This window comes from Herpailurus yagouaroundi, unplaced genomic scaffold, assembly GCF_014898765.1.
Source record: "Herpailurus yagouaroundi ecotype Mexico unplaced genomic scaffold, PumYag 222, whole genome shotgun sequence".
Taxonomy (NCBI): domain Eukaryota; kingdom Metazoa; phylum Chordata; class Mammalia; order Carnivora; family Felidae; genus Herpailurus; species Herpailurus yagouaroundi.
This window is the reverse complement of record NW_024412453.1, coordinates 18,933,590-18,958,784: the sequence shown is the minus strand read 5'-3', so window position 1 is coordinate 18,958,784 and position 25,195 is coordinate 18,933,590. Positions and strand designations below refer to the sequence as shown.

Genomic DNA, 25,195 nt, shown 5'->3' with positions numbered 1-25,195 from the left:
GAGGGAGGGGGAGAGGAAGAAGGAGGGGGAGGAGGGTAGGGGGAGGAAGAGGGGGAGGAGGAGGGGAGAGGGAGAGGGGGAGGAGGAGGGGCAGGAAAGAAAATACAGGGTAACTTGCTGCGGTCCCCACCTATCAGCACGCCGTATGTCAAGGGCGAGGATCCGGGCGTCTTAGGGTTCCCGCCATCTGGAGGCACCTCAGTCCTTCCAGCCAGTGGCTACCCCCGCCCCCCCCATAAGTCCAGGGTAAGGACTCTGGAGGCTGCTCCTTGGTGTGGGGAATGGACACCCACCCAGCGCCCCGTGCCCAGCAGAGCACGGCGCCCAACACTACCGGTTACAATCGGCTCAAACGGGGGCCCCCACCGCCCCCCCCCACCCCGCCCCGCCCCGCCCCGCCCCCCGCGCTCGCCCCGCCCCCCGCTGCGAGCCGAGCCCAGAGCGCCGAGCCCGGAGAGAGCGCAGCGCGGGCACTCGGCTCCACGCCGCCCGGTGAGTGCCGCGCGCCCCTGCCCCCCGCACCTCGCCGGGGCCCCGCGCGGATCCCTGTTGTCCTTTGGGGGGGGGGGGTCTCACTACCCCTGCGCGAAGCCCCGCGCGGCCCTGGTCGGGGGTCCTGCCGCGCGCCCCCGCCTGCGCCGCCCTCTGCGCTCCTGCCTCACCTGTGTTCCTTCCCCCGGGGCTCACCGGCCGCCGCCCTGGGGGCCTCCCCCTGCCCGTCGTCCGCCCCCCCCACCCACCCAGTCTCCGCCGCTCCACCCCCTCCCGCTCCCCGGCTCCCCGACCGTTGCCACCCTCCGGCCTCTGGACCCGGTGTGCCGGGGTCGGGGCGCAAGGGAGACTCGGCCCGACCCCCGGCGGTGGACGCGCAGCCCAGCTCGCCCCGAGGCTGGCGGAGGGTGGGCGGCGCGGCCGGGGAGGGATCGGCTGGAGACTGGCGGGACGGTGAGGGTGGGAAGCCGAAGCGGAGGGAGCGGGAGCCGCTGGGCGAGCGGGGCAGCAGGTCCCAGGGGGCGCGGGCCGGGTCCGAGGTGGGGGGGAGGGGGGGTGGTCTGCCGTCCGCACCAGGGGAGGCGGCGGCCAGGCAGAGCGAGCTATGGGAAGGCGGCAGGAAGAGCGGGCCCAACGTCTAGGGGTCCCGGGAAGAAGGGAGGGAGCCCCGGCATCCCGGGTCTTGGCCAAGCGCTCTGAGCCCTCCTGATGCTTCCCCAGCAGGAAGGCCCGTCCTGCAGGTTCACCTGTGTGCTGTCTCCCCACCCAGAGTCCACGCCAGCCGCTCACCTGCCCCACTGCCCGGCCCACCGACCCTGGCCCGCAGGCTGACCTGGGGTCCCGAGTAAGGGCAAGGGCCAGGAGTCCCAGTGGCCACGGTTGGAGGCAGTTCTGGCTGGCCCGCCCCCCCCCCCATCTGCCGAAGAGAGCAGGTTTCCTGGGCCCGGCTGCCCCTTGGGGGAGGCCTGGGAGCCTCAAGCGGAAGGCTGTTGACAGCATCGATGACAATGACCCTCCATTGGCTCCGGGTAAAATGACCCAGATTTCTCAGAAAGTGTGCTGGGGGGCGGAAGGTGGCCTTGGAAACAAACGTGGTGCTGGGACCCTGAGGAAGGGTCTCCGCTGGCCAGCCTCCCGTTCACTGCCCCAGGCCAGCCCACACCCACCTTCGTCTCTCCTGGGGGGGGGGGGGGCAGGGACACCAGTCTGCCCAGAGCTGCCTTGAGGACGGAAGGAGCATGTGTGGGGGAGGCAGGCCCGGATGCGGTGCTGGGGCCGGTCCTCTGGGTGTTGGCCCCTGCCCTGCGCAGGTCGGGGGAGGTGAGGACCCCAGGAACACGGAGCCACTCCCGGCTGGTGCTGCCCTGGGTGGAGGACACCTGCCCTCTCCTGCCGACCTCACGTGGGGCCAGCCCGGGGGAAGCTGCGGAGCTCTGGGCACTGAGGGCCCGTCCCCTCCCCACGTCCCCGGGAAGCCTCCAGCCCCTTCTCCTTGAAGCCCAGGGCAGGAACCTTTTCCGACACTGGGAGAAGATGCTGGGCTGTTTGGGGCAGGCGAGAGGGAGCAATTATTTAGCACCCACTGTGTGCCAGGCACTGCACACAGCATCTTGCGTATCTGAATTTATTTCATGTGTTCAGGGACTTTCCATTTGCCAGGGGCTCAGGGAGGTGACGTGACCCGCCACCCCCCAAGATCCCTGGCGGGACGGGAGGGAGGGTAGGGGGTCTGTTCCCTGGGCCACATCCGTGGGCAGGCAGTCCTTCCCTGGTGGGGGGCTCTGGGTCAGAGAGCCCCAGCGCGGGCCCGTGGCTGATTCCACACACACCCCCCCCCCCCACTAAATCCCCGCCGCAGGAAGAAGGGCCCCAGGGACAATTTGCCACGGGTGTAATTTCTGTGACTAAGACGATTGCCACTTCTAAATAATGGCTCCTGTAGAACCGTGTTCCCAGAGGCAGGCGCCACTGTAACGACCTAGTTTCGTTCTTCGCGGCTCCGCGGCCTGAGGAATTGGGGTGTCCGTGGGGTGCCGGGGCTCCGGAGCCATCTCAGGGGAGCCCTGAGAAGCTTCTGGAAGGCACGGGCTATCTGAGTCAGGCCTGAGCTCACATTCGACTATGCCACGCCGGGGCCCCAGGCCCCAGCCCGGGACGCATCTGAGCTGACAGTCGCCCCTCCCTCCGTGGGTGAGCCGAACATCTCAGGGGACGGTGGCTTCTTCCCCTCCCAGCACTCGGGGTCCCATGCAGGAAAAGGAGCCAGAAGCCCCTTCTTGAGTATTTTTTCCCCAAATGTGAGCGGGGGCCTGGGGCACAGAGACCAACGGGCCGATCTCAGCCCGAGTGTCCCCGGAAAGCCCTCCTCCCAGCTGGGCCCCCCGGGGAGGTGTGGACCCACCAACCCGGGAATGCCGCTTCCAGCTGAGGGATCCCCAGCTTTCTCTGGAGATGCGGTTGTCTCCAGAGGCCGTGCCTTGCCTTGTCTTAGTCACAGTCACTTGGCTCACATCGGGTCCCCATATTAGCTGCCAGGGGCCCTCCGAACCAGGAGCAGCAGATCCAGCCGGACCCCGAGTGTCTCTCCCCCTCCCACGAACCTCCACCCGGAGGGGACCCAGGGGGACAGTGCTCTCCGCTGGCTGCACTCGTCCCGATGCAAGTTCTCTGTCTGGGGCCCGCTGTCTCCCAGCTGCCATTCTGGGGGATTTCCTCCTCATCCGGGTCTTATCCGTCCTCCCTGGGGGCGCAGGGCTCCTGTCCGGGCCCGTCCCTGCTGCCGGTGCCCTCTCGTCCGCCCACCCCGCTCGCAGGGCCCTCGACCCCTCTCCCCTTCTCCCCTTCTCCGAGTCTCTCTTCAGCTGTGTCCAGATCCAACTTGATTCTGACTTTTATGGAGTTTTTTTTTAAGTCCAAATGATTTTTCACACCCGAGAGTTGTGAATTTTCAAAAATACACACTTGCTCATTTTACTTCTTAGACAGGAGCCAAATTTGTTTCATAATATTTTTACCCGTGCCTTATTGAGGAACCTAAACGTATTTATTTAAACAGATCTTGGACATGCTTGTCGATTCCTATTATTTTTAATTTCACATGAAATGGACCGGCTGGCCCACCTCCCCGTTGCTGCTTTTCTAGGGCCACATTTCGTAACAAACTTGGAGAGTCGGCCCATCGGGACCTTCAGGTTTCTTTCTGACACCTGCCTTTCTTCTTTGTTCCAGACACACACCCCTGGACACCCCCCCCCATTTGTCTGCCAGGGTCCGGGGCTGGCCACCAGTGGGGGTGTCCTCTGCTCTGAGGAAACTCGGGGCACTGCGGGCCAGCCGGGCAGGGCAGGGGGACCTCTGGACCTGAGTGGCCCTGGTTGGGTCCCCTGGGGCACTTAGGCCCCCACCCCCTGTGCGCTGTGCCCCCTTTCTCTTCCTGTCATCAGCGGAGACAGTTATTGTCTCCTGAGCACCATTGCTTTTATGAACTTTCTCAAACATACGGAAAAGCGCCAAAACTACATAAGGACACGTGTGTCCATGACCTTGAACCGGGGATGTTAACATTGTCCCTTCTCTGCCTGTGCCTCTTCCTCCACGAGACCCAAAGCCTTGCCCCTGCACACCCCCTCTCCCAGGGGCCGGCCCCCGCTCACACGCATGCGTGTCCTTCTGGCCTGGGCTCCGTGTGTTCCCTGGTCTAGGGCACATAAGGACCTCACCTACCCGCTCCGCTCCCCGCCCTGGGCCGTGGCCGTGGAGGTGGCGGGCCGGCCCCAGAGCGCAGGCCCAGAGCGTGTCCCTCACAGCTGTGATGATTGCACCCCGGAGCGGTCTCCTATGTCGTCCCCTCGGCCCAGAGACACCCTGCCCAGCGGCAGCTCTGAGGACCAGGGCACCAAGTCCTCTGGCCAGCCTGCGGGCTCTGAGGGCGCTCCTGAGGGGACAGTGGTCCTGAGAGCCTGCGGTGGACGCTGGAGGGGGCTCTGCAGACTGAGGTCTGGCTCCTCGGCCACACGCAAGGCCTGGCCCCCTCCTGATGGCTCCAGGAGGTCACCTGGAGTCTGGCCGTGGGGTCACCCAGAAGAGCAGGGCTCGGCAGGTGTCATGCCCGGCCTCAGCCGGGTGTGAGGGGCTTGGCCTGCCCGGCCGCCGTCCCGACCTCCCTATCACTGCCCCGTCCTTCTGCACCCGCCCTGCGCCGTCCCCTCCTTGCTGGCGCCATGGGGACCGTGACACCACCTCCAGGCCCCAGGAGGCCCTAGCCGACTGGAGGAGGGCAGAGGCCCAGCGGGGAGCTGCCCCCGGGCAGTTGGCGGGGCGTAGGGATAGTCAGGGCTCTGGAAGCCATCGAGCTGCCAGCCCCCTGCTCCTTCCTCTCTGGGCTTGTTTTCCAAACAATTTGCTTAATGCGACTCGCGGCCGCAGCCGAGCTGGACGTGAGTAATCGTGTTTACCCGCCGAGGGGAGATCCTGCGCCTCCCGGGCGGGCGGGGCCCGGGGAGGAAACACCTCGGCCGGTAATCGCCCCGCGTCCTCCCTTGTCTTTGCAGAGAGGACGCGCCGTGCCCGCGCTCGCCCCGCCTGGCCCGCAGCGGCCGCGATGGAGCCTCTGTTCCCAGTCCCCACGCTGGCCGGCTGGAACGCCTCTGCGGCGGCCCCCGGCGCGGGCGGCCGCAACGGGACGCTGGCGGGGCCGGCGGCCTCGCCGGGGGCCCGCGCCGTGGTGGTGCCCGTGCTGTACCTGCTGGTGTGCGTGGTGGGGCTGGGGGGCAACGCTCTGGTCATCTACGTGGTGCTGCGCCACGCCAAGATGAAGACAGTCACCAACATCTACATCCTCAACCTGGCCGTGGCTGACGTGCTGCTCATGCTGGGGCTGCCCTTCCTGGCCACGCAGAACGCCGTCTCCTACTGGCCCTTCGGCCCCGTCCTGTGCCGCCTGGTCATGACCCTGGACGGCATCAACCAGTTCACCAGCGTCTTCTGCCTGACCGTCATGAGCGTGGACCGCTACCTGGCCGTCGTCCACCCCATCCGCTCCGCCCGCTGGCGCCGCCCCCGGGTGGCCAAGCTGGCGAGCGCGGGCGTCTGGACCTTCTCGCTGCTCATGTCGCTGCCCCTGGTGGTCTTTGCGGACATCCAGGAGGGCTGGGACACCTGCAACGTCAGCTGGCCGGAGCCCGTGGGCCTGTGGGGCGCCGTGTTCATCATCTACACTTCCGTGCTGGGCTTCTTCGGGCCGCTGTTGGTCATCTGCCTGTGCTACCTGCTCATCGTGGTCAAGGTGAAGGCGTCGGGCGTGCGCGTGGGCGCCACGCGGCGGCGCTCGGAGCGCAAGGCGACCCGCATGGTGGTGGTGGTGGTCGTGGTGTTTGCGGGCTGCTGGCTGCCTTTCTTCATCGTCAACATCGTCAACCTGGCCTTCGTCCTGCCCGCGGAGCCCGCCTCCGCGGGCGCCTACTTCTTCGTCGTCGTCCTGTCCTACGCCAACAGCTGCGCCAACCCCGTGCTCTACGGCTTCCTCTCTGACAACTTCCGCCAGAGCTTCCGGAAGGTTCTGTGCCTCCGCAAGGGCTACGGCGCCGAGGACGCGGAGGCCGCGGAGCCCCAGGCCGACAAGAGCGGCCGGCTTCGGGAGGCCACGACGCCCGCGCGCGGCTCCGAGGCCAACGGGCTCATGCAGACCAGCCGGCTGTGAGCACCGAGGGCCGGCGTGACCCCAGGTGGCCCCTGCCCCCCGCCCAGCCTGCATTTCCTGCTGGGCAGAGCCCCACCCCAAGATTCCGGGGGGGGGTGCCTGCTGAGTGCCCCACACTCCCTGTGGCCCGGACGCTCTGTGTGGTGCGGGGACCAGCTGTGTGGGCCGAGGCCATGGGTGGCCCTGCAGGGACAAGCTGTCAGCACCCGCCCCCCCCCCCCCCCCCCCCCCCCCCCCCCCCAGCCCGTTCCCGCCATAGAGGCTGGGCTCCTGGAACGCTAGGGAGCGGGTGGGAGAGGCCGGGTGTCACCGGCAGTGCTCAGGGCGCCTCGACCTTATCCACCTTATCCTGCCCCCAGCTCGTGCCAGCCTGCCGGGCCGGGGAGTGACCACTGGCGTGAGCCGGGGACTGCTCTCCCTGCCTCTGCCCTGCGGTCCCATGTACCTCGTCACACCAGCCCTGCATCACCTGGTCAAGTGTCGGTCTGTGAAAACAAAGACGCCCGAGGGTGCTGGGCTCGGGGCCCCTGCCCCCCGGCACTGCCCGGGGCCCGTGACCGTGCTGACTCTGGAGGTGGCAGATGCAGAGGGAACGCGGCTGTGTGCGGGGAGGGTGGGCGACCCCCAGCTGCCGGCTGCCCACCCCCGGCCACGGCATCTCCCTTCCTGGTTGGCTACAGTCATGCTTTGGGGGCAGTGAGGGGCGGGCTGGGGGCCGAGGCTTCCGTGGCGGGACCGGGATGGGGGAGCAGCAAGCAAAGCGACTGAATTGGGGGTGGAGGGTCGGGCCCCCGGGCCCCCGGGTCCGGGGGACACAAGTGTCCCGAGGGGTCCTGTGCAAAGGGTCCCTAGGGCATCGGTAGAGGCCATCCTAGGGAGGGGGCAGGAACCCACAGTCATCTCTTCTGCTTTTGGTAAGAGCTCTGGCCTGGAGAGGATGGGGGACGAGAGCGGCAGAGGAGAAATTTCTAGATAGCAGTGGGGGGAGCAGCTCCCAGCACAAATAGCAGCCACTTGGAAGGCGGCACTTGTGTGGGTGCATGCAAATGCCGGCAAATGCCAGACCCCTGGGGAGCTCTGCCACCCCCAGACTAGAGTGGTCCTTCCACCCCCAGAAACGCCACCCCCTCCCGCCGCCGCCCCGAGCCGGCGGTGCGGTCCTGGAGAAGATGCCAGCCCGAGACCTGCCATGTGCCTTGGGCCTCTCTCCGAGCCTGGAAGGAGGACCAGAACGTGGGGGCTCACTCGGCCTGTGTGCCCCCCCCATCTGGACAGCCCTCCCTGGTGTCACCCCGGCTCACACTCCCTGGGTCTGCGCAGAGCAGGACCTCCGACCCGCAGGAGGGCAGGGGGAGCCGCAGAGCCATGCCGGGCAAGGGGGGAGGCCTGGTCAGTGCCGCCCACGGCCCCGCACCGACCCTGGACAGAGGCCAAGGCCTGGAAACGCAAGAGCGTGGCGAGGCCGCTTGTGTTTGACAACCGATCTCCTGAATAAATTGGAGAATAAATGTTTGACTGTTTCCCAAAGCAAATATTGTCCCCGGAGCCGATCGAAGTTGGTGCCGGTCTGGGTTCGCGGGTCAGCCGAGGCTGGGAGGAGGCAGACAGGCACCCCGGGAGGCGGGAGCCGGGACACGCAGGTGAAACCGGGGAAGTGCAAGACCCCGGGGCCCAAGGGAGAGCCAGCCTGGGGCGGCCCTGTGCGTGTGGGGAGTGGGCGGGCTCATTTGGGGCCCCTGCCCCCGGGCGTGTGGGGGCTCGGTTCCTGGGGGCCGGGGCAGCTCCTCCACGGGTCGGGGCCGCAGAGCCTCGCTGGTGACCAACCCCCGCCCCCCGCGGCCAGCAGCCAGGGAGGGAGGGTGCCCTGGGAGAAACTGAGGCTCGTTCGACCCGCCACCCACACCCCAGTCGGACCTCCCCCGGGCTTTGGCTGCAAAGCCAACCTGCTCAGAATGACTTTGGGGAGCGAGCAGATGGCTCGGAAATCTCTGCCCGAATCGATTCCTCCCGATTGATTTGACATCATGAGCTCCCGCCCAGGGCCACGCCAGCCCAGAGCGCCCTCGTGTGTGTGTGTGTGTGTGTGTGTGTGTGTGTGTGTGTGTGCGCGCGCGCGCGCACGTGCGCGCATGTGCGTGTGTGGCGCCCCGGGCCTGATGGGACGTCCCCGAAGATTCTAGGCAGCCCCTGGCCCCTAGGTCTGGGTGGTTTCTGGGAGCTAGGCTTGGCCAGTGTGGACAGTGTCTGAAGCCGTGGGTGCGGGTGCGGCCCGGAGCAGGAGCCACGAGGACCCAGACACCCCCGCAAGCCTATCTGGGAACGGAGCAGCAGGTAGATGAGGAGGGCCTGGGGAAACCGGGGTGGGGGCACGGGGCCACCACGCTGCTGGCGGGCCCCGCGTCCCCAGGCCCTGAGAAGGGGTTGGGGGGGGGTACACAGAGCAAACATGCTATAGTGGCTGACCTGCTTTATGAGCTCTCTCCACGCATCGGTGCCTTTTATTGGCTGCTGGGCTCCAGTGGATCCCAGAGTGACCTTGCTCAGGAAATCCGGCCTGCGGGGCCAGGATGAGGCTGCCTCCGGGATGGGGTGCAGAGACAGGAGGGGTCTGTTTGCCTGGCCGGGCGGGGCATGGGGTGGGACAGGTATCCCCACAGGGAGGAAAACCGAGGCCGGATGGCCCCGGGGCTGTGCTCACAGGCCCGGCCGGCGGCGGCCGCTCCCCGGCCAATCCCTGCCAGCGGGAGCGATGTTGGGGTGCCCTGGGTGGGGCCAGAAAGGGCCCCCCTCTCAGGTGTCCTGGCGCAGGAGGGCGGACAGACCACGGGGAGACACCAGGAAGGACTTCTGACGGCAACGTGGGGGCACAGTGAGCTGTGACGTGCTCCGGAGACAATAGAGTCTTCAGGGGTCACTGGTCAGGGCCCCTGCACAGCTTGGATCTCCAGGGAAGGGTGGGGACAGGGACCCGGAAAGACAGTTGGGTCTGCGGCCCCTCCGCCCTGTCCCCTCCTTCAGGATGCTTCTCTGCAGACAGCGCTGACCGCTCTGCATTTGGTCGAGGGGCACCATCGGGCACCTGGGCAGGTCCTGACACAGGGTGGGGGGGCGAGGGGCAGGGGCTCCGCCCGCACAGACATGTGGTTCTTGCCAGCCCAGCCCTTCCCCGACGTTTGCACCTGCCCTGGAGTCTCTCTCCCAGACCGTAGCCCCGTGATGTGGGGGAGGAGCAGGCATGTCCCCGGAGGGAGACGGCAGGTCCTCCTGGCCACATGGGCCGGTTCTCCTGCTGGAGGACACCGATCGCCGAGCAGCGGGGACCGGCCATGTTCTCTCCTGCTCAACACCCCGCCGTGACTCCCACCCTTCCCCCACGTTTCCCGGGCCCGCCCCTCTCTCCTCCCTGCTTCCCGTACCCTGCTGGGCTCCCCGTTGCCAGACATGCTGGGAGGTGGTGATTTGGCCCACAGGGGTCAGCGTGAAGCTGGGGAATGGACGTGGCGGGGGACGGGAGATGCCCAACACACACGCACATCCGTGTCCCAGTGGCCACGGGCCTGGGGTGCAGGTGACATGGGGAGCTGCCCCCAATCCCTGCCCGCACGGTGCCCAGCCTGTCCTGCGGGGTCTTCATTCAACCTCCCTCCTGACTCAGCCCCCAGCGGGCGTGCCCAGAAGTCACTGGAGCCACGCAGGGGTCCGTCCCGTGGCCGGTGATGCAGTGGGGGAGGAGACAGAGGTCACAGGAGAGAGGCTGCCGTTGCCTGGGGCCTCCTGCTTCTGACACGACTGTGGCCTCACCGCCCCTCTGAACGGTGGGTCTCTCCATGTGCCCCCTGGGCCACTCTGCCGGGGCCTGTCCACCTGGGTCCCTCCAGGGGCACGTGTGAAGGTGTGACCGGGCACCCTTCGATGGAGAATGTCTGGACACCGGCACTCAGGCTGTCCCCCCCCCGAGCGGCATCCCCCGGCCCAGGGCGACCCTCGCTCCTTCCCACGCGGAGGAATCATCCAGCCTTCTGGTTTCACGTATCCTCCTGTGTTGTGTTTGGGCTTCAGGGCTGATGTGGAGCCAGCCTATCACCCAGCTGTTTGGCAAATGCTTCCACTTTGGGTTTTTTTTTTAATTTTTTTTTTAACCTTTATTTATTTTTGAGACAGAGAGAGACAGAGCATGAACGGGGGAGGGTCAGAGAGAGGGAGACACAGAATCTGAAACAGGCTCCAGGCTCTGAGCTGTCAGCACAGAGCCCGACCCGGGGCTCGAACTCATGGACCGCGAGATCACGACCTGAGCCAAAGTCGGATGCTTAACCGACTGAGCCACCCAGGCGCACCATCACTTTGGTTTTTAAATTGAGCGTTGTGTCCCCTTCCAGAGATTAGCTGAATATTTTCACGTATTTTTACTGTGGTAAAGAGTACGTAGTCGAAGTTTCCCGCCTTAAGCGTTTCTAGGAGCACGGTTCAGTGGCAGGAGGCACGTCCCCGCTGTTTGGGACCACGACCGCCGCCCATCCGCACAGCTCTCCCACGGCCCCAAACGGAAGCTCTGTGCCCACCCGTCCCCTGCCCCTGGGGACCACCGTCTCCTTCTGTCCCCAGGGGCACCCGCACTGTCTTCCGGTGACAGGCGTTATGTCACTGACCACGGCGTCCTCCAGGTCCATCCGCGTCCCAGCGCGTGTCGGAATGTCTCGAATAATATTGCATCGTGTGGACGGAGCACGGTTTGCTCATCCTTTCGTCATCCGCAGATGGTTTGAGTGGCCCTCCCTTTTAGAGGGGAATAATGCCACCGTGGGGTGGTGGTGTCCCATATGTTTTTAATGGCTGTGTTGCTGGTGGCTCTTTTACTCACCTGAGGCTTGCTTCACTGGGGGTGTGCCCGACGTGGCGGTGTCCCCATCTCGGCCTCCTCCCTCGCTGGCACATCGGTCACCTGGGTCCTCCCGGTTCCCTTGGCCTCTGCCTGGTGGCCATGGCACTTGCCGTATCTCCCAGGTCAGGCCCGGTTTCCACACAGAGCAGAGCTGGGTCTCAGAATGTTCTAGATTCCCGTCTACCCGCTCTTCTAGGTTGTGTCCAGGGTTGGCCCACAACACTGAGAGAGTGGATTTTGCACAAACGTTCACGATAACGCTCTCCACGACAGCCACAGGTGGAGAAAGCCCCAGGGCCCCCAGTGCTCACATGGACGCACCATGGTCCGTCCACACGACAGGATGGGGTTCAGCCACCCAAGGGAATGAAGCCATGACAGGTGCCACAGCGTGGACCCACCCGGGGGATGTGACCTCACAGAACAACACGCAAAGGGCCATATGGCCAGTGATTCTGTTTCTCTGAAACCCCCAGAAGAGGCGAATCCGGGGACAGAACGCAGATCGGTGGTGGCCAGGGGCTGGGGGAGGGGACGGGGTCTCCTTTTGGGGTGAGGAGAAAGTTCCGGAACTAGATGGAGATGGTGGTGGTGGAGCTGCCCTGTGAATGTGCTACATGCTACCGAATTGTTTGCTCCAAAATGGTAAGTTTCACGTTCTGTGAATTTCACCTGAATGTTTTAAACGGGCATTTGTGGGAATCCACGGAACGGACAGACTAACGTGGATAAAGCGGCCGGAGTCCCGTCTCAGGGGCACGTGGCAGGGCTGTGCCTTCTCCAGCCTTCTCGTGGCACATGCACACGCCAGGTCACCCCGAGTCCACAGGCTTGCTGTTCCCGTCGGGGTCTCCACCGGACTCCCACCGGCACCCAGCTCCGTGTCCCAGCTTTGTCGCTTGGAAATGGTGACTGGACCCTGGGTCCCGCTTGTTCATGTCTCCAAATAAGTAAACCTGGGGGAGGGGGGATATCGGCACTGCCGTTTTGTCCCGGACCGCCCCCCCCCGAGGGCCCTGAAGCGCCCCACGCACCCCACTCCTGGTCCCCAGGGGACGTAGTGACCTTGACTCCCAGAGGTTATCAGACGCCCTCCTGGGCCAGCAGCTGGGAGCAGGGCCTATCCCCCCAGGCTCCACCGAGCTGTCCCAGTGCCTCCCTGGTCCAGGCTCCGCGAACAGCCGGATTCACGCCCTGAGGTTAGGAGGGGTCGCCGGGTCAGCAGGCTTCCCCAGACCCGGGCATCCGGGGCAACAGGCTCTCCCGGCCGCGGCTGCCCTGGGGGCCTGACCGAGGCCCTCCTCGCCCACTGCCGGAAGTGGGAGCTGAGGTCACGCAGCCAGCTGGGGAGACATAGGCTTCCCTCTGGCCCGGCCGGCCTGCTGCACGCCCGGGTCCGGGGGTTCCGTCCCAGTCAGGGCAGGAGGGGAGTCCCCAGCTTGCATCCTGGGTCAGGGGGCCCGGGGCGTCTGGCTTCCCGCAGCCTCTCTGTCCCTCCCGTCTCTGGCAGGGCCGGGTGTGAGGGGCCTGGGCTGGCACATTGGAGGCCCAGGAACCCACACTCATGGGGCTCAGCTTCCTTCTGGGGCTCCCCACTGGCCAGGACCGGCTGCAGGGCCCGCACGGGGGGTGTGGGGGTCTCATACCTGGGGCGCCGGGACGCCCACTGGGCAGGACACACGAGGCTTCAGGACCCGGCCACTGGGTGGGATCCCGGCAGAGAGGACCTCCCCCGCAGACAGGCCCTGCGTGGGCAGCACCCTCCCCCACAGATGGGCCCTCTGTGGGCAGCAGAGGGGTCCCCAGCACCTTTCCCAATGAGGCCTCTTCCTCTGGGGCCACACTTGGGGAGGGTGGCCCAGCAGGTGGAGAGCCGGCTCCCTGCACCATACATGCCCCTGTTGGGCCTCAGTTTCTCTACTTGTTAAAGGTGTGGCCGTCTGTCCTGGGACAAGAGCCCGTTCCTGTGTGTCTGGAACGGTGATCCCTGCCGACCCCTCCTCCTCCCCAACCTTCCTGGAGGTCTTCCAGGGAAGGTGGGTCTGGGGGCCCCATATCGGTGCTCTTTGGGGCCCAGGGTGAACGTGGACTGAGGGAACCCCGCCTGCTCCTGGTGCTCCCACAGGAGAGAGGGGTCTGGACCTTCCAGCAGCCACCTCTGCCACGTCCTGCGTCCTGGCCAGGGGCCTACGGACCTTCCTTCTACAAGGCTCTGACGTGTCCTGCGAGTACAGCCCGCCTGACCTCCAGCCACCTCAGCACAGCCGGGACCTGAGTCAGCCTGCCCGGCTCTGGGGGGACCAGACGCTGCTCTACCCAGGTCCTCCGTGGTCTCATCGCCCCAGGATCCTCGCCTGGGCGGGGCAGCTGCGGGAAGACATTCGGGGAGGCGCTGCGGGCCGTGAGACTAGAGGAGGGGACAGCCGAAGGCCCAGGCCAGGGGGACACGCACCGGGAAAGCAACAGACTCTGAATGGCCTGTGGGGGGCGGGCAGCCTGGAGGCTCCAACCCTGGGGTGCACGGAGCCCTCCTCTGGCGTGAGCACGGCCACCCTCCACCTCCACCCCTGCATGTAGGGCCTCCTACTTCGATGTGACGATGGGGGCCTGGGCCCCCCCCCCCGCCGGGGCTCTGGCACACAGCCAGGTGTGACCTCCCTCCTCCATCCAAACGGACGAGGGGGTGCCGGGAGTCCCCGAACATCCGCCCACCAGAGCTGGGCCCGTGTCACCCCCAGGAGGACTCTCACCCCCGGTCCAAACCCACACCCCACCCTGCTCGATGCCATCCCGTCTCTGGCGTTGGCCCCCCTCTCACACCCTGGGATATGGCCTGCCTCTCGCGGGAGTCAGCTCTGAGGGGGCGGGACCTATATTTGACCCCCCTCTCCGCCTCCCCGGTGCCCAGCCAGCGGACGCTTTGTACATGTCCCCACAGCAGTGGTGCCTCTCTTGGCCCTTTATAGGCAGAAAAGATAGCTCCACCTCAAGGGCAGACCCCGCCCGCCCCGCCCGCCCCTCCACGGCCCACCAGGCCCACCCCACGCCACCCGGACCGCAGGTCTCATCCCGAACTCGTTGATGTGAACACTCGATCGTGTCCCTCCCCTCCAGGCTAGGCCCCGAGTCTGTCTGGCTGCAGCCACATCTCTGGCGCTCTGCTCAGTGCCTGCATGCAGCTGATGCTCAAACACTGCATACAGTCGGGCCTCAAAGACTGCCGGCGTGGCCTCTCAGCTTCGAAGGTGGGGTGGAGCCGGGTGGTGTCTGGGGGAAGGGTGCTGCCGAGGGCTGGGCCTTGGGGGGGCCCTCCCTGGGCCGCTAGAGCTCTGCGGCCGGCTTGACCAGGTGGCCGCTGAAGGTGATGTAGAGGTCGCCGGGCTCGCCGTAAATGGCATTGTCGCGGTCTCGGTGGAACAGGCGCACCCAGACGGTGTCACCGGCGGCCAGGGGCAGCAGCAGGCTCTGGGTCTGCATGACGCTGCGCTCGCTGGGCTGCGCGTACAGCACGGCCGTGGCCTCCCAGTTGCACATGATGTGCAGGTAAGTCTCCTTGTAGTTCCAGGTGTGCACGTTGAGGCTCAGGAAATAGATGCCGGGCACGGCACACAGGAAGCGGCCCGAGGCCAGGTCGAAGGCCCCGTCCAGGTTCACCAGCTCCGTGTCGAAGGGCACGGCCCGGAGGCCGTCGGTGCCGTGCAGGCCCTCGCGCCGGCCCACCGAGAAGGCCGCGTAGGCGCGCCGACATGCGGCCCCGAAGGCCCCGGGAGCCCGGCGGGCCCTCCTGCCCGCTCCTGCCAGAGGGACCTCTGACCCCCGTCTCGCCCTTCTCACCTGCAGGGGCACAGCGGAAGCCACGGGTCAAGGCTCGGGGTCCAGAGTCACTCGGGGCAGAGAGAAGGCACACCCCAAGGCGTGGCCGTTCTGGGGCCTGTGCCGATGGCCACGTGGGAAGGGGCTGACCCGGGCTTCGACGGGCGAGGGGCTGGGCAGCTGGAAACCCAGTCCAACCAACCTGCCGCCCAGGGCCCCAGGGTGAGTACTGCTGGAGCTGACCTCTTTCCAGAGGGGTCGCAGCTCGGGGACCCCCCCCCCACCCCGGGGGCTGGGCCTCGGGCGCCGCTGCGGGGTGGGTGAGCCGGCTGAGGGGCCTCGGGCCACCCTGCTCCCCGTCTTTACGCAGCTGCTGGGAGTCCGGGGCAGGCCCCCCCAGGTGCCTTCCTGGAGGCGACTGGGGCTCTCCAGCCCCCAGTGTGCGGAGTCCTGTGGGCTCAGGGGTGTGGGCTCAGGGGCGGGGGCGTGGGGGGCTCTGCTCACACTCACCTTTGAGAATCGACACGTCGATGGTAGGCCGCATGCGAGGCGGCTGCACCCACGGCTCCCCATCGCTCCTGCGGGCATAGGGGCCGGGGGTGGCGGGGGGCCAGGCGGGCGGGCAGCACTGCACACACGGCCGTCGGGGCGGCCCCAGGCTGGGCCAGGCCCCCCCAGGCAACCCCAGGAGGAGCAGGAGGCCAGGGGCCGCCATCCGTGCCAGAGCCTGGGGGGGGATGGGGGGGTGTGGTGTCTGAGAAGAGGTGCCTCTACTGAGCCCTAAACTCCACAGCTGCCCAGGCTGTGCCCCCTTGTCTGGGAGGTGAGACGTGGGACGTGAGGCCGGGATTGGCCCTGTGGGGGTGCCGATCGGGGCCTCCAGGGGCCTCGGTGGGCACCAGACAGGGTGCCTGGCCCACCCCCGGGCCTGGATGTGGCCGCAGAATCCTCAACAGCACCGCAGGCGTCTGGTCGAAGCACCCCACCCCGTGCCAACGGGCATTGTGGCTCCTTCTCTGAGACACCCTCGCCCATCCCTGGGGCCCTGGCTCTGGCCCGTAGTAGGTGCCCGAAGTGCCTGCAGTCAGAGTCCTGGCCCCCAAAGCCCCCATGGCTGGGGGAGATTCAGGGGAGCCGTCAAGGGGGAGGGATGCTCTGGTTCGGCTCTCCGGGGTCGCCACCCACCGGCGGGAAGGGCAGCCGGGCTGCTTGGGGAAGGGCAGGGAAGGGCTGTGTCCCTCCGCTGGGAGGCGGGGACCGCGGCCCAGGTTGGGTGGGGCCCCACCCGAGGCAGTTTCCCCAGGCAGAAGGGCAACTTGGGAAGCTCCCCAGGGTGGAAAAACCGTCTTGAATCCCCAGCAGGCCTGGGTCTCCCGCCTCTGCCTCCCCTCCCACAGGAGACCCTGCCGGACACCCGGCCCACCCATGCTTCCCCTGGCGAGTAGACCCTCCCCGGCCGGTCTCCCCACGGCTGCACCCCAGAGCAGATCTCTTGTAAGGGCGGGCGTGTGCGGTCAGGTCCCTCACTCTTCCCTGTGGTGCAACGCTGCTGAGAAAAGACCTGGGATCTTCCTCCGGGAAGCCCTTGGGGACTGCAGCCCAGAACAAGTTTCTTCCTCTTGCACAGTGTGTCTGCAACCCACTCACAGGAAGAACTTTCCAGGAGGTAGGGCCCCTTCTGTTTACCACCCGCCCACCCCAGAGCCCAGCAGACCCTGACCCACCCCCCTCCTAGCTGTGTTGGACCCTGCAAGTCCCCCCTGTAGAGGGACCTGATGGGAACCTGATGGGTGCCCTGGGGGATCCTGCTCCATAGACAGACCGGTGCCCCTTCGGCCCCCACTCATCCCTCAATGCCTGGGGTCTTGAGCATCGTGGCCCCCCCCCCCAGGCCCGCCCAGGAGACAGCCCACCCAGAGTGCCTGTGAAGACCCCCCCACCTACCCCCAAGCTCCCGGTTACCATTTCACGGTCGGACACTGCTGCCTGCCTGTCTGTCTCCGGCGTCACTGCCCCAGAGGCCCCTGAAAGAACGCTTTCATGCTGCCCCAGGCACCACGGCTTCCCTCGGACCATCCAAGACCAACAGCGTTGGGCCGGCTTCAGAGCTCCTGGGCCCGTTGCCCACCACCCGGCCTGCCCCCTGCTCACCGTCGGCCGCAGGGGCAGCGCAGCCCTTCCAGGGTCCTCCTGCCTGCCCCTGTGACGTGGCTCAGGGGCCTGGGGCGTCTGGGGTGGCTGGGACTGATGGGTCGTGGGCTGGCCATCGCCTCCATCTGGGGTGCAGTGACTTGGCAGGGAGTCAGGCGGACCAGAGCTGGGGCTCGGTGGAGTCTGGTGAGCGCCTGGAGGCCAAAGTGGGGGCGGGGGGGGAGACACAGACCAGGGCCACCATGCCTGTGCCGGGCCCACCTGGTGACGGGGACTGCCTTCATCTCTGGCCGGGGAGAACAGCGTCTGTCCCCACCTCCCGAGGTGCCGTCCCAGGGTCATGGTGCCCAGCAGAGCAGGAGACAGGCTGTGACCCCCGTTGGGGCCGTCGGCCTCAGCCCAGCCTCTCAGAACATAAAGGACGTACACAGTGCTGCCCCCCCCAGTGGGAATGACTCACAGGGTCCCCCAGGCAGTGCAGGAAGGGGCTACACGCACCGTGAGCTGGAGGCCTGGCCTCGTCCCCGCTCTGGGTCTGGACAGCTGGACACAGGGCCCAGGGACAGGGCCGGGCGCCCTGGCCTCTGGGTGTGGGGACGTGTGATTCCCTCAGAAGCGTCCCACCGCCCAAGCCGGCTGCCTGCGGGGGAGGCACCAGACTGGCCTGGAGGACTGATGGCTGGGGAAGGGGCAAGGGCGGGGGAGAGAGGAGACAGAGGTGGGCCCACGGCGGGGGTGTGGGGGGGGAGTTCTGCGGGGCGAGGGGATGTGGGGTGTGAGGCTGTGGGCGGGGCTGCACCAGCTGGAGCCGGTTCCGGAGCCGCAGCGGGGGGAGGGCGGCCACTCCCTTTGGGGACAGCTGTCCTCATCCCCCCCTGCAGGTGGCACAGACGGATGGGGGGGGTGGTGGGAGGCGAAGGCCGTGTGGGCCCCCACACCTTGTCAGCACGTGCTGGGAGCTGGCGGGCTTGGCTGTGAGACCAGGCGGCTCCCCCGGAGCCACTCGAGCGGCTTGTCACAAGGGCTCCTGCTTCCCGGCCCCACATCCTTGGGGGAGCCCGCGGGCCCCGGGCAGGTCAGGGCACCCCCTCTGGCAGCACCGGTGCTGCCTCTGGGACACCGAGAGGCAACAGACACCCAAGCTTTGCTGCTCCCTGCGTCCGGGCCTCAGTTTCCCCACCCATAAAATGGACACCAATGGGCTCAGAAGGGGCCGGAGTCCCCTGTGGGGGCTGGAACTAGGTAGAGCACAGCCACTGGGGGGCTTGGCAGGCTCTGGCCACACTGCAGGGCCCCAGCGTCCCTCCCCCGCGCCTCCCCTGACACCTGCAAGCCGGGCTGCCTGACCCCCCCGAGGAGATGGGTGGTCACACTGCACCTTCCCTTGGGGGAGGGGACAGTGAGTTAAAATTTCCCTGCACTGGCGGGGGTGGGGGGGCACCTCTTCAACGGGGGGTGAAGGGCCCGGAAGGAGTCCGGGGTTCCACTGGTCTGGGTGGGGTGGGGCTGAGCTCAGGTCCCCGGGAAGCCAGCTGCAAAGTGTTTGCTTAGGTGCCGGCGAGCCTTGCCTGGGCTCTGAGAGGAGGTGGTCAGCAAGGGCTGAGGGTGACTCAGCAGGTGGCAGGAGGACCTGGACAGAAATAGCCTCCCCTGGACACGTGGCGAGACATCTCCGTGACGACGGGAGCGTGGCTGAGCGTCACGGCCCCGCGGGGTCAGCAGCCCACAGACGGCCACGGCGTCGCCCGCAGGGGGGCCGGGCTCCCTCACTGCCTCCCGCCCGCTGCACCCCAGGAAGGCCACACTGTCCTGTGACTCCAGCCTGGGCAGTGGGACCGGATGGTCCCTGTGGCCCCCAACCCAGCAGTTGACCCTCGAGTGGGGGGGTATGCAGAGTAGACAGAGCGCCCGTTACCACAGACTTCACTAGAAGGGGCCACGCAGGTGGTCCTGGGAGGAACGGACGTGGGCTCTGGGGCCAGGCACGCTGGGGTCCCTCACTCACCATGAGAGTGACCGTGTGGACTGGCCGCAAAGCTCCACAGACAGGAAACCTAAGGTGTTTGGAAGGAAGCCAAGGGTAAGCCAGCCGTGCCAGGGCGGCTCTGGGGCAGCAGGGGGCCTGCAGGGGGAGTGGGGAGGGGGCGGCCCTGTAGCCTCTGGAACATGCTCCTACCCCTACCCCCAACAGGTTTCCCCTCCCCAGAGGCAGACTCAAGTGCGGGGGCCCATGTGGGCAGAGGGGCCCGAGGGCGGCGCAGGATAGACGGCAACCCTCCCGCTGCTGTGGCGGCCTGAGCCTCCCCCCAGGACCCCAGCGTCCCGGCTCCGCCCTGGAGCCCCGCAGGGTCAAGGTCTCTGGGGGCTGCTGGAGAGGCCCAGGCTGCATGGTGACCTCACCTCAGCCATGAGCCTGGCCAGCCGGTGGGGGGCCCGGACTCCGGAAAGCCGGAAAGCCGTCGCTCAGCGCCGGGGGGCCTGGTCGTGTGTCTCTACAAAGGGACACGATCTCCCGCCTAGAGACAACCACAGACGAGCCCCCAGCGGGCAGCTCCCAGGGGACCGTGCCCTCCCAGCCTGGAGCCAGCAGCCCACTTTAGAGATAATGAGCCATGCACCGCACCCCCCGGCACTTAGCTTCCCGACAGCGGCCCCTGGGGTGGGGGCTGGGATGAGAAGGCCATGAGCTCCCCGGGGACACTGCCTCAGCCACGGGCGGTAACGGGCTGAGTGGCGGGTGTGTGCACTGCGGGGGTCATTATCTCCCAGGGCCCCGATGGACGCTTTCCGGAGAGTTCTGCTGATGAGCTACCCAGGGGGCGGGGGAGCTGCCTGCGGCGGGTGGGGTGGGTACAGCGGGAGGGCCTCCTTGCAAGGAGCCGTGACAAGGTGCTCGGGGTGAGTGAGGGGCGCTGCAGTTGTGCCCAGAGCCTCCGACACAGGGTGAGGGATGGTGCACGGCCGGGGGGGCGGTGGGAGCCCTGTATCCCTGGACCTGCCACACCCCAGCCTGACTCACTCACTGGTTGAGCAGAGGCCGGACCGGGAAGGTGGCCACCCGAGGTGACCACAGGGGCTGGGAGTGGAGGGTCCCCCGCACCTGCCCCACCCCGTGCCAGGTGGAGGTGGCAGGGAGAGGTCCCATGGGTGTTCTGTGTGGTTATTGTCCCAGGCCCTGCCTGGCACCCTGCGTGTGGGTGCTTGCAACCCGGGACCCAGCCCCGCGGGACAGAGCTGCCCGGCCTCACGGTGACAAGTGCCAGGACACACAGAGGAAAAAGTGCGGGACCTTGGTCATTGCTGGGAATGAGTGTTGTGGCATCCGTGGTGGCATCTCGGTGGGCAGAGGGCCCCCATCTGAGCCTCAGGGGGCTCAGACGTGGGGTCCACAGGTAGGGCGCACCTGCCAGGTAGCAGTATCCCGACTCCACTGTGAGCCACACATGACAAGTAAAAAGCTAACGTGCTCTTTATTTGAGGGGTGGGGGGGACAGCCCCTTCCCCAAGTGCAGCCAGGCCACAGAGGCACATGCTGTGGTGCCCTGCTCACTGGTAGCCGGCCAGCTGGAGGGTGGTGGGGTAGTGGGCACGGTGGGCCATGCACTTCTGACGGTCGATGAAGAGGCTGTTGGTTTTGACCGTGATGTCCTTCTCCAGGCTCATGCGCGTGTCCTCCAGATTTCTCAGGGACTGCTCTGCTTCTAGAAGCTTCTCCTTCAGTGCCGCAAGGGACGTGTTCAGCTCCTCCACCTCGCTCGCCAGCCTGTGGGGTTGGGGGACGGAGGCGTGAGCTGGGGCCTGTGGGCCGGGACCGTCAAGACCCAGGAGCCCTGGTGAGGGGTCCAGGCCAAGATGCTGGACCATAAAAGGACCCAAAAGTCCGAAAGGGACACCTGCCGGCAGCGTGGGAGTGGGCTGGGCCGGCGGTCCATCGGCTGCCCCTGCCCCCAACCCCCCTGACCGGAGGGGAAAGGCTGCATGGGCAGGACCGTGCGGGGCTGTGTTGAGCGACACCGTGCGGCGGTTCCAAGCAATGGCAGGGGTGCGCGGGGGCTCGCGGTTCCCTTTATTCCTGGCGCCCGGCGTCCTGGAGCTGCACGAGGCCCCAGTTCACGGGGACGTGCTGAGGCCTGGGGAGGAGGAACGCCAGGGAGGACGGCCGTGCTAGCGCTCGAGAGGGCGACTGGTACTCGATAAGTTTGAAACACCAGAGACACGATCCCCGCGAGACTTCCGGCCAGGGGCCACGCGTTCCCGGAGGTATGGACGGCGCCCGGAGGCAGGGTGGGCCCGGGAGGAGCCTGTGGCCTCGCGATTCCTGGCCAGGGAGACTGCGCGGCACAGAGTGAAGGAAGTGCCACGCTGTCCCCGGGACTCGCAGCCCTGACAGAGCCCCGCAAGGCATGTCGTGTCTAGTCGTGCTGGGTGGGGGTAGGACGTGGGGACACCCGCGTGTTGAGCCCCGCTGTGTTTCCACTGCAAGCCTGCGGGCTGCGGGGGACGGGCCTGGATGGTGGGTGGTGACCTGTCCCACGGCAGGCACCTGAACTGGGCGGTGTCTCGGCACAGCTCCACGTTGCGCCGGTGCGAGCGCTGGTATAAGCGGGTCTGAGCCACCTTCAGAGGTGCCTCCTTGTCCTTGATGGCCTGCTTCAGCGCTGCGACGTTGTGCTCCTGGTCTGTGATCTCCCGCAGCGTCTGCACAAAGGAAGGTCCCTGGGAGGGCCAGAGGAACTCCCGCCCCCTCCCGGCCTCCTTCCCAGCCCTGGGGCTGGGACCACTGGGCAGCCTTGTCCACTGACTCGGCGAGGGGCGGGGGGGGGGGAAGGGGCACAGAGGTCGGAAGATGCGTTTGGCCACCTCGGCCCCCACCAAGGGTACCCAGAGGTTGTCCAACAGCTGTGGCCTGAGCGCCCGCAGTCCTGCGGGTCACTAGGCCCCCAACCCTGGTCAAGAACCGGAAAGACTTGGCAGCAGCAAAGGCCATTCTGAGAGCCTGGGGTCAGAGCCATACCAGGCCTGGCCACCTCCTGCCAAGGTACCTTCCCTCCTGTTCCTGCCTGACAGCCACCCCCAATGTCACCTGGTTTCTCACTGGCTTAGAGGGTGCCCAGGGAGGAGTGGGTGCCTTGCCTCTGGGGTCCCTCAGGATGGATGGAACAGAGGAGGGGCAGGGGCCAGGCCAGGTTGTGACCAGGGCTTAGTAGCCAGGAGCGGGGCTGGGCCAGAAGGAGCTTCCTCCCTCAGTTACAGATGCCCAGCTCTCAGGGCGTGGTCAGGGCGTGGCCCGGTGTGGGTGGGCGTGGCCTGCACGTGTGGGCGTGGCCGGTTCTGGGGCGTGGCCTGAGCTGGGGCGTGGCCTGAGCTGGGGCGGATGGCTTGTGTGGGCGTGGCCTGAAAGTATAGGCCTGTTCTGGAGCCAGGCTTGTACGCGGGCGGGCGTGACCCGTTCTGGGGCGTGGCTTGTACATGGGTGGGCGTGACCTGGTGGTGCAGGCGTGGCCTGTTCTGGGGCGCGGCTTGTACGCGGGCGGGCGTGGCCTAGGCGCGGCTGGCGAGGCTTCACCTTGTGCAGGTGGTCCGTCAGCTTGTGGCGCGCGTCCTCCACCTCCTCACAGCGGCGCTCGAAGGCCAGGTTCACAGCGTCGCACTGCAGCCGCAGGTCCTCGGCCGTGTCCCGCAGGATGCTATCGATGAGCACCCGCAGGTTGACGGAAGCCAGGCGCTCGCGCTCTGCGCGGTACAGGTTTTCCTGGGTGAACCGGGCCCACGTCTCCGGCGTGGAGGCACTGCGGGAGGGGAGCGGTCCATGGTCAGTGGGGCACCTGCCAACGGTCCCGGCCCACCCAGCCCTCCCGCGTCTCCTGCGCCCCAGCACAAATCACCACCCCTAGCCCCCTCGCCGCCCCGTGGCCCCCGCATACTTTGGACCCTGCGTCCTCGCAATCTGCGTCCCCCGGCCTCCCGCAGCCTTACGCCCTGCAGTCCTCCGGACGTGGCCCGCGGCGCGCGCCCCCTGCCATCCGCCCTCCAGCCCAGTTCCTGCCTCCCTAGGTGTCCGCAGCCCTCTGGTGAACTGTGTGGTGCTGCGCGCTAGGGCAGGGACCCTGCACACCTGCCCGTCCTGGGAGCAGATAGAACTGGGTCTCCATGTGAGGGCCTCAGGGACCGGTGGGTCTCTGAAGGATCCCCAGCAGAGGGACCAGGAGCTGGAGCCCCGTCTTAGCAGTTGCGGGTGCGTGGAGAAGGGGTTTATGACGAGGGCCCCGGGGAGGCACTGGGGCTGAGGCGGCTCACCTCTCCTCGAACTTGGCCGAGTGTGGGTAGAACTGCACCTCGGTGCTCTGGTTGTGGTAGTGGGCACAGGTCTGGTCGATGTTGTAGGCCTCCACCTTGTCAGACCAGTCCATCTCACACGTCTCCTTGTGCTCCCGGTTCAGCCTGGGGTGGGCAAGGTCTGCGTTTGTTGGGGTGGGGGGGTCGCTGGGTGCCACCCCGAGGGGCAAGCACACGTCCAGTTCTCAGCTGAGAACCAGGACACCTCATCTGCCCAGGATGGGGGTCCTCAGGCTACCCAGGCTCTTACCTGACCAACAGTGTCCGGGCCCTGGAAAGCTGGCCTGGGCTCTGGATGCCCAGCCCCCAGGGCAGGCAGGAATCTGCCCCCTCCCCCCCACACACTAGTTGCCTCTTCCTGGCCCTGTACTCCTGGCTGTGACCTGGGGCAGGCCCCCACCTGTCTGAGACTCAGGGCCTAGTCACCCCCCACTTTCTTCCCAGAGACATCCCAAGGGGTGAGGAGACAGGGGTCATCCCGAGGGCAGACCTGGAGACCACCAAGACCCACCGGATCTGGTTCACGGCCTGCATTATGGTCCTTTTTAGGAGCTCCTGAATGTTCCGGATAAGCTCGGCCTCCTGGGGGAGAAAACCCCCACCCCTGGTGAGGATCTGAGGATGGCCAGGCTGGTATGGGCCCACAGTGAGCCCCTTAAATGCCCAGATCACACCTGATCCTTGCTTGGGTAACTTTGGGCCAGACCCCAGTCTCTTTCCTGGAAAATGAAAGCTGAGCCCAGCCCTTTCTCATTGGGTTTATTCTGGGCTTTTGAAAATTCTATTTGGTGTAGCACAGTGGTGTTTTTTTTTCTTGGGGGGGAGGGGTGAGGGCTTCTATGGGCTGGTGGGAGTGTCACCGAGGGGCAGCTCCCACCTGCCTGGCACCAGCACCCTCTGGGCTCTAGGGGCCGTCGCTGCAGCCTTCCCAGGGCACTGGTGGCCAGCAGCCCTCCTGGGACCCCGGCCCCTGGGAAGCAGGTCCCTTCCCTGGCTGCCCGTCAGGGCCTTGGGCTCAGAGATGCCCTCTCTTCCACTGAGAATACAGGGGGAAGCCCTGTGTTTCTTTCTGCTACTGCAATGGCTTTCTTTTCAGTGCACAAACAGCACTGAATTTGGATTTTTGCCTCCCTCTGGCACTAAACCCACATATGTCAGGGTCTGTCCCTAGTTCTGTCTCCCTGTCTCTGGGTCATTGTTGGTTCTTCACATTGGGGGGTGGGGGGGCGGGGCAAGGCCTGGAACGTGGGGGTGGGGGAGACCGGGAGGGGGGATGTTTCTTGGCTCGGGGCAGGGGGGTTGTGGAGCAGCTGAGTGTGGGGCTGAGGTGGTGGGGGACCAAGAGGGGTTGGGGCCTGGGAGAGGGCCGTGGGGGGAGGGGAGGGACCCAAGGTTCTGGCCTGAGCTGGGAGAGCAGAGGGAGGCCCTGAGCCCTTGGACTGGCTGTTTGCCTGCCCACAGCCTACAGTCTATTCACAAGCCAGGCCCCCAGGCTCTGAGAGGTGCATGAGCTCTGCCCTGCCTGGATCAAGGGACTGGCCTGGGTGATTCCCTGCTCCCATGGGGCTGCCCCAAGGACAGATCCTGCTCAGTTTGGAGCAGGAAAGGCTCCTTGTGGGATGAAGGTGGCTCCATCCTTCACCCATCTACCCTGCATCCTGGGCTGTGCCTGGATGTCCACCACGGGCACCAGGGTAGGGGGAGATGCGGTGGGCTGGGTCTTTAGGCGTTCAGGATCAAGCTTAATTTGCATGATCTAGGGTTGTCAAGAAGCCACCCAGCGGGTGCCAGGACCCAAGGGTGACCAAGGGGCCGCCCAGCGG

The 25,195-nt window shown here is 66.6% G+C and overlaps 3 protein-coding genes across 5 annotated transcripts in view; 1 reads left to right on the top strand and 2 right to left on the bottom strand.

Annotated features, from left to right (window-relative positions):
- Positions 1-4,975: 4,975 nt before the first annotated feature.
- On the top strand, positions 4,976-6,398 carry SSTR5 (somatostatin receptor 5). The gene has a single exon (XM_040459501.1). It carries the CDS (start codon positions 5,093-5,095, stop codon positions 6,188-6,190), a length of 1,098 nt encoding a protein of 365 aa, XP_040315435.1. The 5' UTR covers positions 4,976-5,092; the 3' UTR covers positions 6,191-6,398.
- Positions 6,399-12,558: 6,160 nt separating this feature from the next.
- Positions 12,559-17,009, bottom strand: C1QTNF8 (C1q and TNF related 8). Its single transcript, XM_040459500.1, is given in 4 exon segments — positions 12,559-14,829; positions 14,831-14,906; positions 15,396-15,612; positions 16,848-17,009. Coding segments are annotated over 4 exon segments (843 nt in total). The 5' UTR covers positions 16,962-17,009; the 3' UTR covers positions 12,559-14,393.
- A 3,471-nt stretch (positions 17,010-20,480) lies between these two features.
- The window catches only part of TEKT4 (tektin 4), a 6,540-nt gene continuing 1,825 nt past the window's right edge, over positions 20,481-25,195 (bottom strand). Inside the window, exons 2-6 of one of the 3 annotated variants that reach the window (XM_040459499.1) lie at positions 23,884-23,954; positions 23,334-23,477; positions 22,603-22,825; positions 21,580-21,734; positions 20,481-20,799 (exon numbers count right to left, since the gene is read on the bottom strand). In XM_040459499.1, the coding sequence (XP_040315433.1) occupies positions 20,583-20,799; positions 21,580-21,734; positions 22,603-22,825; positions 23,334-23,477; positions 23,884-23,954 (810 nt within the window). In that variant the 3' untranslated portion in view covers positions 20,481-20,582. Of the gene's footprint in view, positions 20,800-21,579; positions 21,735-22,119; positions 22,380-22,520; positions 22,826-23,333; positions 23,478-23,883; positions 23,955-25,195 lie in introns of those variants that run through there. The other 2 variants (XR_005785757.1, XR_005785756.1) reach the window with 2 other exon arrangements.

Coding starts and splice junctions, on each gene's coding strand:
- SSTR5 (XM_040459501.1), top strand. CDS start 5,093: ATGGAGCCTCTGTTCCCAGTCCCCACGCTGGCCGGCTGGAACGCCTCT.